We start from the raw sequence: 16,587 nt of genomic DNA, 5'->3' as shown, positions 1-16,587 counted from the left end.
AAGAATAAATATTTATTTTTATAAAAATAAAAATAATAAATAATAAAAAATAAATAAAACATTTTATAAAATGGGAATTTAAGAAAACTAAGCTCAAGAATAAAAAAAATGCAAAATCCGACATAAATCCTAATATAAAATATGAAATAATCAGCTATTTATTTGAATGACAATCACAAGTAGGAATTAGAAAAATTTGTACTAGATTAGCTAAATAAAGGAAATAATTAAGTAACATAAATGATAAAACAAACATTTTAAAATAATACTATACTTGATAAACTCGATTTTAGTGCAAGTTCAAACCCAGGAATTTGTTTTGTTCATTTTTTATTTAAAGCATTTTCATTTTTGGCTTATTTTATTTTGATTATTTTTTTTGAATCCTTATAAGTTAATTGTTTTGTTATAGTTATGATTTCAATAGATTTTTGGGTTGTAAAAAATATCACAGGAAGGTAAATTAATTTTTATATTTAATTTTATTTTTTTTAAAAAAGATTACTTATTTCACTAAGATGGTGGTCCGAATGTAAATAAAATAATTAAACTTAATGGATTTTTGAATGTAAAATAAATAAGCATGAAATATCTGATTTTAATTATAGATTTTTTTGGATTATTCAACTCGCTTCTAATGTAACTTGGATAGTATTTTTGGTTTTAAATATTATTGGCTTAGATATTTAAGATGTATATATATATATTTTTTTTTAATTTAAATTTTTATTTTTATTTGATTATAAAAGGCTTTAATTTGTGGGTTCGGAGTTTTAATGAATGGAATAAATTCTTATTATTTTTATTTATGTGACTATAAAAGAAAAGAAAGATTAAAATAATTAGCAAATGAATTCCATTCAGATATTCCATTTTCTTTCATGAAAGGATCTATCAGATTACCACTTTGAGATACATTTATTAAATTTTATTGTTTATTTTACTTTTAAAAAAATTATTAATAAATATACAGTATTCTATTAAATAAATAAAACTATTAATTTATTAATTATATATATATATATATGAACTTTTTTATGTATTTTATTAAAAAAAATATTAAATGTGAATATTTTAAAAACAAATTTAATTGTGATATAGTTTTTTAGATTTTATAATAATCTTTTAAGCATATTTTTTATATAAATAAAATATGTTTAATCCCAGAAAATTTATATATATTGATTATTACTTTTTTAATAATAAAACTCTAATTGTATTAAATATTCTTATTCTATTAAATGATTTTTGGTATATATAGACCTCCTTTTTTCATTATAAATAATTATGAAAAACAAGAAATTTCAAAAGCTGTAAAATCATTTTAAACTAAACAAAAATATAAAAAATCTAAAAAATCATATATTATTGTTGATTTTGTTTTTTTATTTTTTATGTATTTTTTCAAATTATATAATAAATAAATAAAAAATATACTAACCATTTATTTCACCTTTCTTTTAATGGATTATCAAAAAAAAAATACAAAAAAAATAAAAAATTGCAACTAAAAATACAAATTAAAAAAATAAAAATAAAATAATAAATCTATATAAAATAATAAATTATTTTTTTAAATTACATGTTATAATTTTATAATATATTTTAATATTTTTATTTTTATATAAATGTATTTATTTGTTTATTATTTTATATTATAAATTTAAATCTATACATATTATAGATAACCATAGTTTTAAAAATTTATAATTAGTTAAATATTAAATTTTGTTTTATTTAATTTAATTAATTTTTTTTCTATAAAAGTTTAATTTTAAAAAATAAATATGTTTATTATACAAAAGTAAAAAATATAAGAGAGTTAAAAATTAATATTAAATAGAGAAAAAAATATAAAAAATATTTATTGTTTGTGAATAAAAAATTTTAGCTAGTATACAATTTTAAATAAAAAAATAGGTGAATTCTGAAATAATGATATAAATTAAACTAATACAGTTTTTATTTTCTATCTTAAGGTCCTAATAACAAAATTTTATATAATACTAGTATTCTAAAAAGTTTTTATTAAATAAAAATATTTAAATTTTTTTTTCGCATAATAATTTAATTCAATATTTTAAGTAAAGAAAAAGATATAAAAAATATTTAATAAAAAATAAAATAAATTAGATTTAATTTATATATATTTAAAAAATATATAAGTAATCTTATTATTAATAAATTATAAATATAAAATAGTTTCAAATTATCTTCAATAAATTAGGATTTAGGTTATAAAAAAATATACTTAATACCTAAGATTAAAAAAATGTAATTAAGTTAATAAAAATATTAATATAATACATTGATAAATAATAAATTGAAAACAAAAAATTATTATTTAATAAATTTATGAAATAAAAATATAATAAAAATTAAATGTATTTTCTAATTACAAAATATACAAATAGTCAAAAATCTATATTTTTTATTTTACATAAAAATATTAGAATTAGCATAAATTTTTATATATATAATAATTATTTATTTGTATTTTCTTTATTTTTTTAAATAAACTCCAATCAAAAAGTAAATAGTCAATAATATATTTTTTCTGTTCTTTAATATTATATGAAAAAAATAAAAAACTATACAAAAAATAATAAAATAAAATTTTGTTATTATTAAATTTTTATTTTTAATTTAAAAAAAATAATAATATATTATTAATTTAGCTTATTATTATAATAATATTTATATCTTTTTCTATATTTCTTAATAAAGTTTATTTTTAAATAATTCTTTATTCTCTCTGTTAGTACTTTTTGATAATATCCTATCATTTTAATTCTAAATATCTTTTTCTTTATAAACTTTACTTAGAGTTATTATTTTAGCTTTTCTTATTTATTAAATAGAAAGAAAAGCTTCTTTTTTTTAATAAAGAATAAATATATTTTTGATTAATATACTTATTGCTTGTTAAACTGTTTTTATTTTTACTTTTAATTTTTAGCTTTTTATATTTAATATTTACTATTTACAATTATTTTGAAAATTTCTGATTAATTTTAGTTTTCATCATTTTTATAAGAATTATTCAATTTTAATTATATCTATAGATTTTTTCTTTTTTCTATTATAATTTTTTTTTATTTGTTATGAGCTCTTTTTCTTTTTTGCTCAATTTGTTTATTTTCAATATAAATTAGTTTATTTTTTTTTCACGTGAAATATGTCTTATAGCCAATTCACTTAACTTTTATTAAGAACAAATTAGAAATTATTGTTACTATTCTTGCTTATCGGAATTGGAATTACTATTTTCTGATTAAAAATCACTACCACTTTCTGAACTAAAATTATTCTGATTCTAATAAAAGATAATTTTCAAAAAAAACAATAATTTAAGAATCCTTAAATTAAGATCCATACTTTAATTTATTTGTAGCTAATAAATTCTAATTTATTATATATTTAGAGTTTAGAGTTTACTTTTTTTTATTTTAATTAAGATGATCATTAATTTCATTTTAATTATTTCTTATTTTGTTAGGAATAGTAAAATTTTCTCTTAAAATAAATTTGAATAATTTTAGACTAAATAATTTACATCCATAACAATATAAACTTAACAAAGTTAAATCTTTTTAAAAAATGATTTATTATTCTATCATTTTAAATCTTTCGAAATCTTATTATTTTTTTAAAAATATTTTTATTAATTTATTCCTATTTATTTTATATATAGTTAATAAATTTAAACTTCTAGCAGATGATTTTCTTGAAAGTCCTGAGAAGAAGAAAAAAGCTCTCCGAAAAAATCATTGTTTGAAAGTTATTTTATTACGAAAGTTTCTTATTTATGTTTTATTAATAAATTACTATATTTCCATTTTAGGTAAACTATATTAAATTATCATCCAAATCTTCTTCATTGAAAATTATTTAGTTTGGATAAATTGGTATCTTTTTCATTATTATTAGCGATATTACTAATAGAAAAATTATTAATGAAAATCTTTTAGTTAAGTAATATTTTACTATTTATTTCTATTTATTTCTATGTTATCTCTTCTCTTTAATTTATTTGAAAATGTATCTAAAATTAAGTTTTCTTATCCTTTTCTCTATCTTGCTTTTCTTTTTATAAAAGTATTAAAAGATGTTTTACTAGACTTTAAAAATTGAATTAACTCCTTATCTATCTAAATATCTTTAAAAAGTATTTATATCACTTTTAATTTTTTTGTTTTGCTTTCTATTTCTTAAAGTATTATTCCTATATTATTTATTGAATAAAAAAAAAAAAACTGTTAAAATCATATTCAAGACAACAAATTTTATCTCTAAATTATTTATTAAAGTAATATCATCATATCAAACTTTTTAATAATAAAATATAAATACTCAATTTTTTTAATTAATTGTCATATTAGTTATTAATAAATAAAAAGAATATATACTTAGTTTACCATGGTTAATCAACTATAATTATTTTTTAAATATATGTAATTTACATTTAATAATAATCAAATTAAAACCAAGCAATACTACTTAAATAAACTACAAAAATTATTAAAATAATAAAATCTAATTTATTTTAAAAGATAATTTTAGTAATCTTTTATTGTAATAACCCATTCTACTTAAAACTTTTTGTTTATTATATTAATCATTTAAAAAAAATAAAACTATTTTATAAATAAATAAATGTATTTTTATATACTAGTGATTTAGATTTATTTATTTAGTTTTATATTTATGCTTTATATAATTAAGAAATATTTATATTATAAATATAATTATATGAATCAAGCTAAGTCTGCTATTAATTAAATATCTTTTTAAGGAGTTATATACTTATTATTATGAAAATTCTATATTTTTTATATTATTTAATTATCATATGGAGAATCTAATTTTAATTATAAATATTAAAACAATATTTTATTAATTATAAGAGCATTATAATAATTAATGAAACAATAAATTTCTAAGAAATATATATAATAAAAAAAAAAAATTATAGTTATATCTTAAAATATATGTAAATTAGTTTTTAAATTTTGATTTGTAATATAAAAATTTGAAGAAATATTTAAATAATATATATTAAATTAATGTCATAATTATTCTATAGACGAAACATATAAAAATATAATAAATGTAAATAATTAAAAAAAATTTCAAGATAAAAAATTTATAAAGAATATAAATTTATAAAAAAAAAAATATAAAAAAATTGAATATGAAATTAAAAATAAAATAAAATATATATATATAAATAAAGATATAAATAAATAATATATTTATTTATATATATATATAATTATTTATATTTATTTAATTTTATTTAATTTTATTTTATTATATTTAATATTATTTTAAAAATTTTATATTAATAATTTTTATTTTAAATTTAAATATTAATTAAAATAAACACTAAATATAATTTTATTTTATTTTTAAATTATTTTTTATTTTTATATATATATTCTTAATCATATTTATTTATTATTTTTTTATTTATATTATCTATAGATTATATATTATTTTATTTTGAATAATTTTATTAATATTTTTTTTATATTTAATGATAATATTTCATTTTTAAAATAATATACAATTTTTTATTAATTTAATATTGTATTTTTTTTATATAGGATATTTTTATTTATTTAATTTATCTTTTATATTTGAAATCTTATGTTTTATTTTATATAATTTTTTAATATAAATATAATTTTATTTCTTTTGTATCTTTTTGAATTATTATAAAATTAATCAATTAAAATAAATTAAATGAAAATTAATATATATAAATGAAATATTTAATTAATATTTATTTAGAATATAAAGCAAATATAAATGTTAAATTAAAATTAAAAATAAAATGTGTTAAGTATCGAATTCTTATTTTAAAATAGTTATAATGTAAAATACATTATAAATTTAATTTAATTTTTATTTTAAAAATATTCAAATTTAAAAAATATTCAATTTTTAAATTAAACTAATATGCACGTCATGTTATCGCATCCGACTCCATCTTTAAATTCAAAGATTATTGATTAAAAATAAAAATAAAAAAAATATTAAATAAAAATAATTAAATTGAGAATATAATAAAAAATTATATACTAATGTGTATTTATATTAAATAATATATAAATAATATATATATATATATATATATATATTATATATATTTTATATATATATAATCTATATATTTTATTTATATAATTAATACTTTATGTGTCTTTAGCAAGAATAGTATCAAGCAATTCAATTAATATATCTTTAAGAGTCATTCCTTTATCAATTCTTTCTCCACAAAATTTCATTAATTCTTAATTTGTCATACATTCCCATATGCCATCGCAACCCATAAGCATGAATTTATCATCATCTGTAAGATTTCTTTTTTTTACTTCAGGACAAGGTGTAATAATGTAATCTTCTGGTTTTGTATTTCCTGAAGCATTTTTATATTCAAAATCTCCCAATGCTCTTGATAGGTTAAGATTTCCATTTACTCTGCCGTCAGTAACGAATCCTCCTGCTTTTTAAATTCTATTTTTTTCATCAACTTAGTCAGGTTTGTGATCTATAGACATTTCTACAGCCTATCCTTTATTACATAAAACTGTACGAGAATCTCCTGCATTTGCTACTATTAATTACTTTTTGTGTATTAATGCTACATTCGCAGTACAGCCTGCATATATCGAATTCACATCTTCTTCTCTATCAGGCTATCTTAGTGGATTTTTAAATTAAACAAGTTCGGAAATTCCTTATTTTGTGAGCATAAGTTCATCCATTTTTAAAAATGTTTCCTTTAAAGCCATATCAAACTATTTGTTCTTAAAATTCGTGTTCTTTTTAAGCTCTTCTACAAAATGCTTTTCTACATATTATGCAACTTCTTTTCCTCCATGACCGTCGAAAACTCCAAATAAAGCAGTTTCTTCGTCAATGTTTATATCAGCTATATGACTATCTTCCATGCTGTTTCTCCATCCTTATTTTTTTGTTTAATTTTTTTAAAATTATTCATATTTTTATTTTGTTTTTCATATTATTTTTATTTTATTTTATTTTTCTTTTCTTTTTTTTTACATTATTTTTATTTTTTATTGTTACATACCTTGCATTTCAGCTAATGCGAATTTTAAATTATTATTAGATACATCGCCTATTGTTGTTTTCTCACGTATTGGTTAAGATAAATAAGGACCCATTTTTTTTGTTTTAAAGAGTATTTATTTATTTTCAATAAAATTTATAACTTACAAATATTTTTTTTTTAATTTGATATATATTTATTTATTTATATAAAATTGTTAAAAACATATTTAAAAAATATTATTTTTAATATTATTATTTTTTTTAAAAAATAATTAATTTATTTATCTTACTATAATATTTATTATATTTTTTTAATTATTTTAAATATAATTTTTTTAAATATTTAGTAAAATAAATATAATAAAATTCATAAAAAATATATATGAATATTTTTAATTTATTAAAAATTATAAGAACTATATAATATATTTAAAAATAAAAAATAAATTTAAATATCATTCATTATCTAATAATTTAATTTTATTCTTCATCTTAAATAGCATTTTAGGAGACTTTATTAAAAACATTCAATTAACTATTATGTTCATCATCTTTTTATTTTTATTGTTTGCTAAAATAAAAAAACACAGATTCCAATGAACTTTAATTAATTGAGAAATCTTTAATAAGTCCTTATTTTTTAATAACTTCTTCACAAACATTAAAAGCTTTGAAAAACGAAAAAACATTATCATCGATTTAGAAAGCAGTATAATCTTCTCTTTTATCATGTACTTATACTACCTTTATGAAAACATCTTCTAGTATTTTTTTAACCTTCTCATTGTTTTATTTTTCGATATTAAAAGTAATAGTATAGCCTTATCCATATTTACTTCTTAATTATTAAGGAGTTCCTATAGTATAAAATTAACCATTTATAAGAATTCCAATTTTATTACATAAAGATTCAGCCTGTTATATAATATATTTATATAAATGTATATATTTAAATAAAAAAATACTTCTTCCATAGTATGTGTTGTCATACAAATAGCTGAGTTTCTTAATTTAATTCCCATATTTAAAGTATTCCACAAAAATCTTCTTGCAATAGGATCTACACCAGTAGAGGGTTCATCGAAAAATTAAATATCAGGTCCTCCTATTAAGGCATTTGCTACACAAAGTTTTCTTTTATTTCCTCCACTTAATTATCCAGCTTTTTTTTTGATAAAATCTGTTAATTGCATTGTCTTTTTGATTTTTAATTTTTTTATTTAAAATATTTTATTATTACATCTAAAAAATATTGAACACTTTCATTTAAATCATTCCCTGTTAAACCTTTCATTCTTCCAAATAAATATAAATGTTCAGGAGGTGTTAAACTTTCCCATAGACAATCAAATTATGGGCATATACCAACATCTTGATATATTTACATTATTCCTTTGTCAACTTCTATACCTTTTATTTATATTGATCCATATGTTTTAGGAATTAAACTTGTCAAAATACTAAAAGTAGTTGATTTTCCAGCACCATTAGGTCCCAAAAGTCCAAAGATTTCTCCTGGTTTTACACAGAATTAAATATTTTTTACTGCAACTAGTCCGCTATCGTATTATTTAATCAAACCATTAACTCTTATTTTTTCTTCTGATGAATCATTAACTTTATATACTTCTTCTTTTACTAGAGAGTCTTATACATCTTCAAACGTATTTATTAATTATTATTTTTAACCTTTTTTTAAGATAAAAATTTAATTTAATTATCTTAAAATAAAATAAATACTTTCATCTTATAAAGTATTTTTTAAGCCATATTTTTTTTATTCAAAAATAAAAGTTAAAGCGAAATACATAAAAGCAGTTAAAATATTGAATCCTATATAAGCATATGTACTTTAAATTGTTAAATGAAAATATTTTTTATCTTTTTCTGACATTTTAAAATCTCCAGATATACTATTAAATGACATATTTAGATTAAATAAAGGAGAAAATATTAAACATATAACTTAACAAAATCCATTTAGTCCAACATATGTATCATCACCTTTTTTATTTTCTATTATTTTTATTTTTTAAATTTTTACTTAAATAATCATTATTATATAATAAATAAATTAATCCAACTAATATCCATGGTAAACTATAAATAATAAAATAACTGAACAATGGATAAAATTTTAGAGCATTGTTTGATTTTTAGAAAAGAAAACCAAAGAAATAAGCGCAAGTAATATATGAAATACAAAATGTGGATAAAATAAAGAATATTATTCCGAAATGATTTAATATATAATTACAGTTTTATATTAAACAAGCAATAAAAAAAATAAAAAGAGTCAATAAAAAAATAAATACATCAAACAATAATGTACCAAACCAATAAGGTAAAACCTATATATCATATGTATTTAAAAAAATATACAAATATATTAAAAATAAATATTTATACTCTACAACCCATAACATTTAAAGCATATTTTAAATTAAATTCTCGTTCTAAAACAGGTAGAGTAATAAAAATTGAAGAATTAAATGAATAAGACAAAACCAAGAAAAATGAAGTAAATCCAATTTAAAAAGAATCTTAATTTATTCCTATAGGTACAGGTATAAGTTTAACAACCTTATTTTAATAAAAAAGACATAAAAAATAATATATAAAATGATAAATATAAAAAATAAATATAATAATATATAAAATATAAATATAAATATATATATTATTATATATATATAAATATATATAAATATATATATATATATAAATATTATTATATTATATTATAATATACTATTGTAGCTGCTATAAGTAAAACAAATCCCAATGTAAAAGATATCCAATTAGTTAAATTTCTTACAGTATAATAAAACCTTCTCATAAAAATAGCTATAAATTATGAAATAAATTAATATTTAGGTGGTCTGTTTAAACATTGTGGGACATGAATTTTTTTAAAATTATTAAATTCATCATTTATAACTATATTTCCTTAAGATTTTAACTTTATTAAAAAATTATATTTATAAAAAAAAATTTTTAAAAATTAAATAAATAAAAACTTTATTTCTTTGTAAGAATTTTTCTTCGTCCATTCCAATATTTATAAATGCATCTTCTAAAGTATTCATTTCTAATGAAATATTAATAAATTAAATTTGTTCTAAATCTTAGAAAACTTTTGTAAATTTATCTTAATCGGAATATGAAATTAAATAAACAACACAATCATTTGAACTTTAACTATCTAATTATGCATTTGGAATATTTTTTTCAACAATTTATTTTATTTTTGATTTTTATTAATTAAATAATTCCAAGTGCTCTTCTTGTACTGATATTTTCAAAGTATATCCTTCTCCAAAATTTTTTTTTATAAACTAGCTTGAACCAACTGCTAAAAGCTTTCCTTTTGCCATAATAGCAATTCTATCTGCAAGAACTTCTGCTTCATCTAAATGATGAGTTGTTAATATTATAGTTCTTTTCTCATTTCTTATATTTTCTAATATTTTCCAAATTCCTCTTCTGCTTAAATTATCCATTCCAGATGTTGGTTCATCCAAAAATATTATTTTTGAACCGCCTATTAATGCCATGCCTAATGAAAGTTTACGTTTTATCCTCCAGAAAGCTCTTTTACTAGTTTATTAGCTTCTTGGTGTGTATTTGTCTTTTCTAATATATATTAAATTTAGATTTCTAATTTTTCGCCTTATATTCCTTTTATATTACCAATAAATCTTAAATGTTCAACAAAAGTTAAATCATCATATAGACAATCTTTTTATGTACATAAACCTATATTTTTTCTTATGAAATCTAAATCCATTGAAAGATCCTTTCCATACACTAATATAATAATTATTTTTTTTTAAAAAAATTATATATATAGTACTTATAACTTTTCCGCTTGTACTACTTAATAATCCTGTCAAAACTGATATAGTGGTTGTTTTACCTGCTCCATTATGTCCTAATAAACTAAATTTTTTATTAATAAAAATATATATTTATTTTTTATATTATTATTTTTAAAAAGGATAATATCAAAAATAAGTAAATAAAAAAAAAATTGTGATTTTCTAAAATAAAAATATAAAATAAAATAATAAGAAAAAAAAATATAATAAATATATATAATTATAAATATATATATATATATATATATATATATATATGTATATATGTATTTATATGTATATTAATATATATTTATTAATTTTTATATTATTTTATAAAACATTTTTTATTTTTATATTTACCAAAATATATTTGATTCATATAGACTTATTGAGATTTAATCAATTGCAGTAAATTAACCGTATTTTTTTACTAGGTTTTTTATTTTTATTGTTTGTGCTAGATTTTTTTCATTTCGATAAATTTCATGGAAGTCAGCAGATGATGAATCTACATTTTTAGTTATATCTTAATTATTATGAAATTATTCATATTCAATAAAAGATTAAGTTATTTCTTTTTATTCAGTTTTTTTATCTTTTTATTATTTTATTTATTTTAAAATTTTATCATATATAAACCTTTGAATAAATTTTTTAATTCAGTAATAAAGAAAAAAGGTGATTTACAAACTCCGTATTCATTAGGAATAACTTAATCTAAATATAAATAAACAATTAAATATGCAAAAATAAGACCAATTAGTTCCCAGAATTATCCATTAAGATCAATTCCTTAATACTATAAGCATTAAAAAATATTAGTACTAAAAGGTAAATATTCTAAAGTAGATAAATATAAAAATGCTATTGAACATTAAGGGAACAAACCCATAATAACAAAAAATATTTTTGATCTAAAAAATAATATATATATAGTTTTATAATTTATATAAATAAATTTTTTATATATTAACTCTCTTATTGATTCTATAAATACCAAATAAACTAAAAATATAGGAATTATCATAACAATTGTTCCAACTTCGGATGCAATTTTAGTATTTGAAAAAAAAGTTGAAAGTACAAAAGATTAATTTACAGCAGAAATACTATAAGCGAAAAATCCAATAACAAAGATTACTGTACTATGAGCATCTTTTACACCATCTATACCAGCTATTATTGGGACAATTAAGAATGATATTGAACACTTGATTTATTTTTAAATGTTTAATTTTTAATATTTTTTTTATTTACTAAAATAGTTCTAAAATATGATGAAGATAGCCAAGCTAAAATATAAGATGATTAATTTAAACTCATAATCTTTTTTTAAATTAATAAAAATTATGTGTATATAAATTAACTTACTTTTTAAGTTTCTTTATATCTTTCTTACTTTTCTTCAACTGTAGATATTAATACTGATCTACTTATTGCCGATATGGCAATTGGAACTAAAAGTACTGACATAGGTTATATTTATGGAATGTATTCTTTTTTTATTAATATTAAATGAAGTTTTTTTTATTAAATAGAAAAATTAAGAATTTAAAAATGATAATTTATTTTTTATTTAGTAAAAAATAAATGATTTAAATAAATTACTCGTTAAAAATAATAATAATCCAGCAAACAAAGGCAAAATTGTTTCTTTTAAAATATCCCTACTTCTAAAACTAATAAGAATGTTCTTATAAAAAACAGTTTTAAATTAAAGCATATCCATATTAATTATATTTATTTTAAAAAAATATTGATTTTAAAATTATAATAAAATTCTTGCGTTTTTTTTTTTGCATTTAAATTAATTTCAAAAATATAAAATTTTATTTATTTCATTATAATAAAAATATTACAAAAAAGAAAAATCCAAGAATTATTAATATGTAATTAAAATACTTAATATTAATATGTATGCAACTATATACAAAAATAACTTAAAAATATATAAATTATTAAAAATTAATATAAAATATAAATTAAATTATATTAATATACTAATATAAAATTATGTATACTTTTTATTAAAAATACAAATTAAATTTAATCCAATTTGCTATTAAACCCAAATTAATACACAAAAATATTGAATTTCTATTTAATTATATTTAAAAACTTTTTTATGTAAAAAAATATTATATTTGTTTAATTTCTTTATTTTATTAAGAAACATGTACATTTATATTTTTTTAATATGAAAATTTGTAAAAAGTTATTTAAAAAATTAAAAAAATATTAAATATATAAATTAATGTAAATTCTGTATTTTAGTCGCAAGTGATTCGGATACAGTTATAATAAATAATATATATATAATAGCTGATCATTATTTCATATAAATAATTTTTTTATAATTTATAATTATTATTATAACTTATTCATTACATTTATTTTTGAATTTATTTGTTTATATAAAAGAAATTTATAAAATATAATATTATATAATATTTTCTTTATTTCTAATATAGTTAAAATATAGTAATAATGTTATTATTTTTTATATATTATTATACATTAAAATAATATTTTCAATATAAAATTAACTTCCGAATTTCTTTTCGTTTTTTAAAACCTTAATCATAACCATTATTAATAATGTACTATCTTCTTAAACTACATGAAGTCTATTTTTCCTTATATAGTTAATTACTATTTTATAAATTATTATTTTTCTGATTATTTTCAATATTTAATAAGGACTATAATCTATAATTATTTTCTTAGGTTTTATTTTAAATTATAATTTGAGATTATTTATTAATATTTTAATTATTATTTTTTTCAGGTTAAATATTTAAAATTTTAATTTTATACTTTTAAACATTTTCACCAAAAGCTATTTTTTCTTTATTTTAAATACTGGAATTTGATTTAGAGCTATTTTTGTTTTTTTAGTAATTCCAAAACTTTCATAAAAAGTTTAAATAATATTTTTTTCATATTAATTATTTATTTCATCTAATAATTATTTCTTTACAGTAATTTTCTATTAAATTTTATCAATATACTCGTTTTTACTATAATTACTAAATTATTCTATTGATTATTAAATATATTTTTCGTCTAAAAAGTTTTGCTTCTCACTTTTTTTTTATTTATTTTTATTTCTAATATAATATTCTTCCTAAAATTTCTATATTTGCTAACTTTTATTATTCATTTAATTTAATTAAAAAATTGGTTTTTAAATATAATAATCATTCTTATTAGAAATATATTTTTAAGAATTAGTTTATGTTTTCTAAAAAGGAATATCTTTTTAAGAATTATTTTATATTTCTTTTTAAGAGTAAAAATTTGAATAACTATTTTATTAATTTTTTATTAATAAAGAAACAGATGATCTTTGTTGATTTGTAAAAAAAATATTTTCTTCATTTGATAAAGTTTCAGTTTCAACTTTTGAGTTATTTTTTGTTTGAAAAATTTAAGCCTGTTTTTATTCTTAAATTTTATTTTTAAAGTTTCCAATTCAACTTTTGAGTTATTTTTTGTTTAAAATACTTAAGCCTGTCTTTATTCATATATTTTATTTTTTAAAATAAATTATTATTTAAGAATTTAAATGACATTATATCCTCTAGTTAAATGCAATAAAACCTATTTTTTATATATATAAAAATTTTTTTTGAAAAAAAAAAAATTGTCAATAATTTATATACAATTATTTTTTAATGTTTTAACATCTTTTTTTATCAGGAAAATTTCTGCATTTTCACTTATGCAGACAGCTCTTTGTTTTCTGGTTTCAATATTGTTCAAAATTTCGTTTTCACCAAAAAGCGAGTTTTTTTAAAGAATAAACATTCGGATATATTCGTTTTGTTTTTTTATTTATAATTTTAATTCTTTTTATTATTGTTCTTATGTTTAATATGTTGTACTTTAATTATTTATTTACAAAGATATTTCGACTTCCCCTTCTCTTATAAAATACAAAAATTTACTTTAGTCTCCTTCTTAATAAATAGTATTTTAATTTTTATAATTTTAAATTTTAATAGATTATAATATTATATGAAGTTTAGTATTTGGAATATTTTAAAATATAGCAAAGTTTTTTAGAAACAAGATCCTATTCTAAATTATTGTTTAATGATAAGCCCCTAAAATTTCATCGAAGCTTTCTCTTGTTAAAGTCATTAAATAAGTATTTTCTTTACATACAATTGTTCCTGTTCTATATTTTAATTTAAGTTATAATAATTTTATTTCATTTAAATTTATACCTTTTTTATTTTGTAATAATTGCTATTTCACCAAAAGAATCTCCTGTTTTAAATGTTTTCATTAAATTCATTTTTGGAAATTTTCTTTTCAAAAATTATTAGTAAGTTTCATTTTTAGTATTTTATTATTAAATTTAATTATTATTTAAACTATTTTATTTATTTTTTATAATTATATATATATATATATATATATATTTTTTATAATTTAATTTTAAAAACAAAAAAGAAAAAAAAAATTATTATAGCCTTATTTTATTTTATTTTATTTTATTTAGTTTTAAATAAAATAAAATAAAACATAAAATTAAACCTTGATTAAAAGTAATATAATATTTATATAAATATATATTTATATAAACTTTAATAAAATACTAGTCATTATTGCTTTCTTAAAAATATTGAGTCGGATATAGTGTATTCGTTTTGCTCTTTTTTTGGTTTTTATTCTATTTTTTTTATTCATCAATATTTTTGGATTATTAAAAATTATTGTTTGCTTAATTATTATAATATTCGTCATATTTTGCCATAGGAATCAATAGATCAGCTGATCCTTATAAAATAATATAATAAGTATTTCCATATTCGCCTTAATAAAAAATAAAAATAAATAAATTATTTTATAATAAAAATAAATAAAGATATTAATATTTATTTAATATAAAATATTTTTATCTATTATTATATATATATATATATATATATATATATATATATATATATTTACCATAATTAAATATAGTTTCTTTTTCTTTAAAATACTCTAATTTTAATTATTCTAATAACTATTTATTACAATTTTTGTTTTTAATAAATCTTTGTGTTTTTAAAATAAATTTAATCCTTCAATAGATTTAAGTAAAAAATCAGATTCAATTTTTGTTTTATTTTTTCTGTAAAATTTATATAACAACCTATTTTTTATTATAATTTTATTTAGATATAAAAATATTTTTTTTATTTTTTTTACGTTTTAATCTTTTTTATTTGTTAAATCTACTTTGTCTTTCCTTAAAAAATTTAAATATGCCTGTTTTGGATAATTTCCTCCAAAAAGTTATTTATAAAATTAGCCTCCATTTTATAAATTATCTTCTGAAAATTGCATTAAACTTTAAATTGTTTAGTCATCATTTTAATTATATATTTATTAACTATAGTAATTTTGTATTTAAATAATACTATTATTATCTTGGATTTATTCAAATTTTGATTTTTCATTTTCATTTTCTTATTATTTTTATTATAATGTATTAATATTTCCTTTATAATAATTATTTTCTTAAGCATCTTTATCTATTTCCTCTAAATGTTAAAGAGAATAAGAAATATTATTGACGTTTTACATTTTTATATTTTTTAAAAACCAATAAAGATATTTATATGATAATTAAATTAATTAATAAATA

At 16.0% G+C, this 16,587-nt stretch overlaps 4 protein-coding genes across 4 annotated transcripts, besides 29 other annotated features; 1 reads left to right on the top strand and 3 right to left on the bottom strand. All coding sequences in view use genetic code 6, as the record gives it.

The window, feature by feature from the left end:
- Positions 1–31: part of a microsatellite that runs on past the window's edge.
- Positions 21–59: a microsatellite.
- A 234-nt stretch (positions 60–293) lies between these two features.
- IMG5_188780 (hypothetical protein) lies at positions 294–948 on the top strand (the record flags this gene model as incomplete). Its single annotated transcript, XM_004027104.1, has 3 exons — positions 294–458; positions 501–693; positions 750–948. Coding segments are annotated over 3 exons (519 nt in total), but the record flags the coding sequence as incomplete, so codon positions are not given.
- A 1,985-nt stretch (positions 949–2,933) lies between these two features.
- Positions 2,934–2,972: a microsatellite.
- Positions 2,940–2,979: a microsatellite.
- An 81-nt stretch (positions 2,980–3,060) lies between these two features.
- Positions 3,061–3,124: a microsatellite.
- Positions 3,125–4,621: 1,497 nt separating this feature from the next.
- Positions 4,622–4,665: a microsatellite.
- A 527-nt stretch (positions 4,666–5,192) lies between these two features.
- Positions 5,193–5,255: a microsatellite.
- Positions 5,237–5,283: a microsatellite.
- Positions 5,251–5,331: a microsatellite.
- Positions 5,279–5,333: a microsatellite.
- Positions 5,326–5,363: a microsatellite.
- A 156-nt stretch (positions 5,364–5,519) lies between these two features.
- Positions 5,520–5,607: a microsatellite.
- Positions 5,608–5,912: 305 nt separating this feature from the next.
- Positions 5,913–5,954: a microsatellite.
- Positions 5,929–7,193, bottom strand: IMG5_188770 (protein phosphatase 2c, putative; the record flags this gene model as incomplete). The annotated part of the gene is made up of 3 exons (XM_004027103.1): positions 5,929–5,995; positions 6,200–6,973; positions 7,100–7,193. The coding sequence occupies 3 exons, from the start codon at positions 7,191–7,193 to the stop codon at positions 5,943–5,945; spliced, it is 921 nt and encodes a 306-aa protein (XP_004027152.1). The 3' UTR covers positions 5,929–5,942.
- Positions 6,099–6,190: a microsatellite.
- Positions 6,110–6,179: a microsatellite.
- A 199-nt stretch (positions 7,194–7,392) lies between the features above and the next one.
- Positions 7,393–7,423: a microsatellite.
- Positions 7,424–7,539: 116 nt separating this feature from the next.
- On the bottom strand, positions 7,540–10,153 carry IMG5_188760 (hypothetical protein; the record flags this gene model as incomplete). The annotated part of the gene is made up of 6 exons (XM_004027102.1): positions 7,540–7,995; positions 8,046–8,276; positions 8,321–9,084; positions 9,125–9,431; positions 9,490–9,663; positions 9,833–10,153. 6 exons carry the CDS (start codon positions 10,151–10,153, stop codon positions 7,540–7,542), a joined length of 2,253 nt encoding a protein of 750 aa, XP_004027151.1.
- Positions 9,434–9,483: a microsatellite.
- Positions 9,689–9,809: a microsatellite.
- Positions 9,691–9,809: a microsatellite.
- Positions 9,723–9,831: a microsatellite.
- Positions 10,154–10,381: 228 nt separating the features above from the next.
- Positions 10,382–12,666, bottom strand: IMG5_188750 (hypothetical protein; the record flags this gene model as incomplete). Its single annotated transcript, XM_004027101.1, has 7 exons — positions 10,382–10,890; positions 10,937–11,022; positions 11,304–11,538; positions 11,583–11,857; positions 11,918–12,210; positions 12,315–12,439; positions 12,552–12,666. The coding sequence occupies 7 exons, from the start codon at positions 12,664–12,666 to the stop codon at positions 10,382–10,384; spliced, it is 1,638 nt and encodes a 545-aa protein (XP_004027150.1).
- Positions 11,125–11,170: a microsatellite.
- Positions 11,163–11,253: a microsatellite.
- Positions 11,189–11,243: a microsatellite.
- Positions 12,667–13,285: 619 nt separating the features above from the next.
- Positions 13,286–13,324: a microsatellite.
- Positions 13,325–14,340: 1,016 nt separating this feature from the next.
- Positions 14,341–14,483: a microsatellite.
- An 865-nt stretch (positions 14,484–15,348) lies between these two features.
- Positions 15,349–15,373: a microsatellite.
- A 52-nt stretch (positions 15,374–15,425) lies between these two features.
- Positions 15,426–15,451: a microsatellite.
- A 50-nt stretch (positions 15,452–15,501) lies between these two features.
- Positions 15,502–15,536: a microsatellite.
- A 324-nt stretch (positions 15,537–15,860) lies between these two features.
- Positions 15,861–15,901: a microsatellite.
- Positions 15,902–16,587: the final 686 nt, after the last annotated feature.

This window comes from Ichthyophthirius multifiliis (genome assembly GCF_000220395.1).
Source record: "Ichthyophthirius multifiliis unplaced genomic scaffold scaff_1120509251358, whole genome shotgun sequence".
NCBI classification, from domain to species: Eukaryota; Ciliophora; class Oligohymenophorea; order Hymenostomatida; genus Ichthyophthirius; species Ichthyophthirius multifiliis.
Note: the sequence above shows the minus strand (reverse complement) of the source record. Positions and strands in the feature narration are given on the sequence as shown.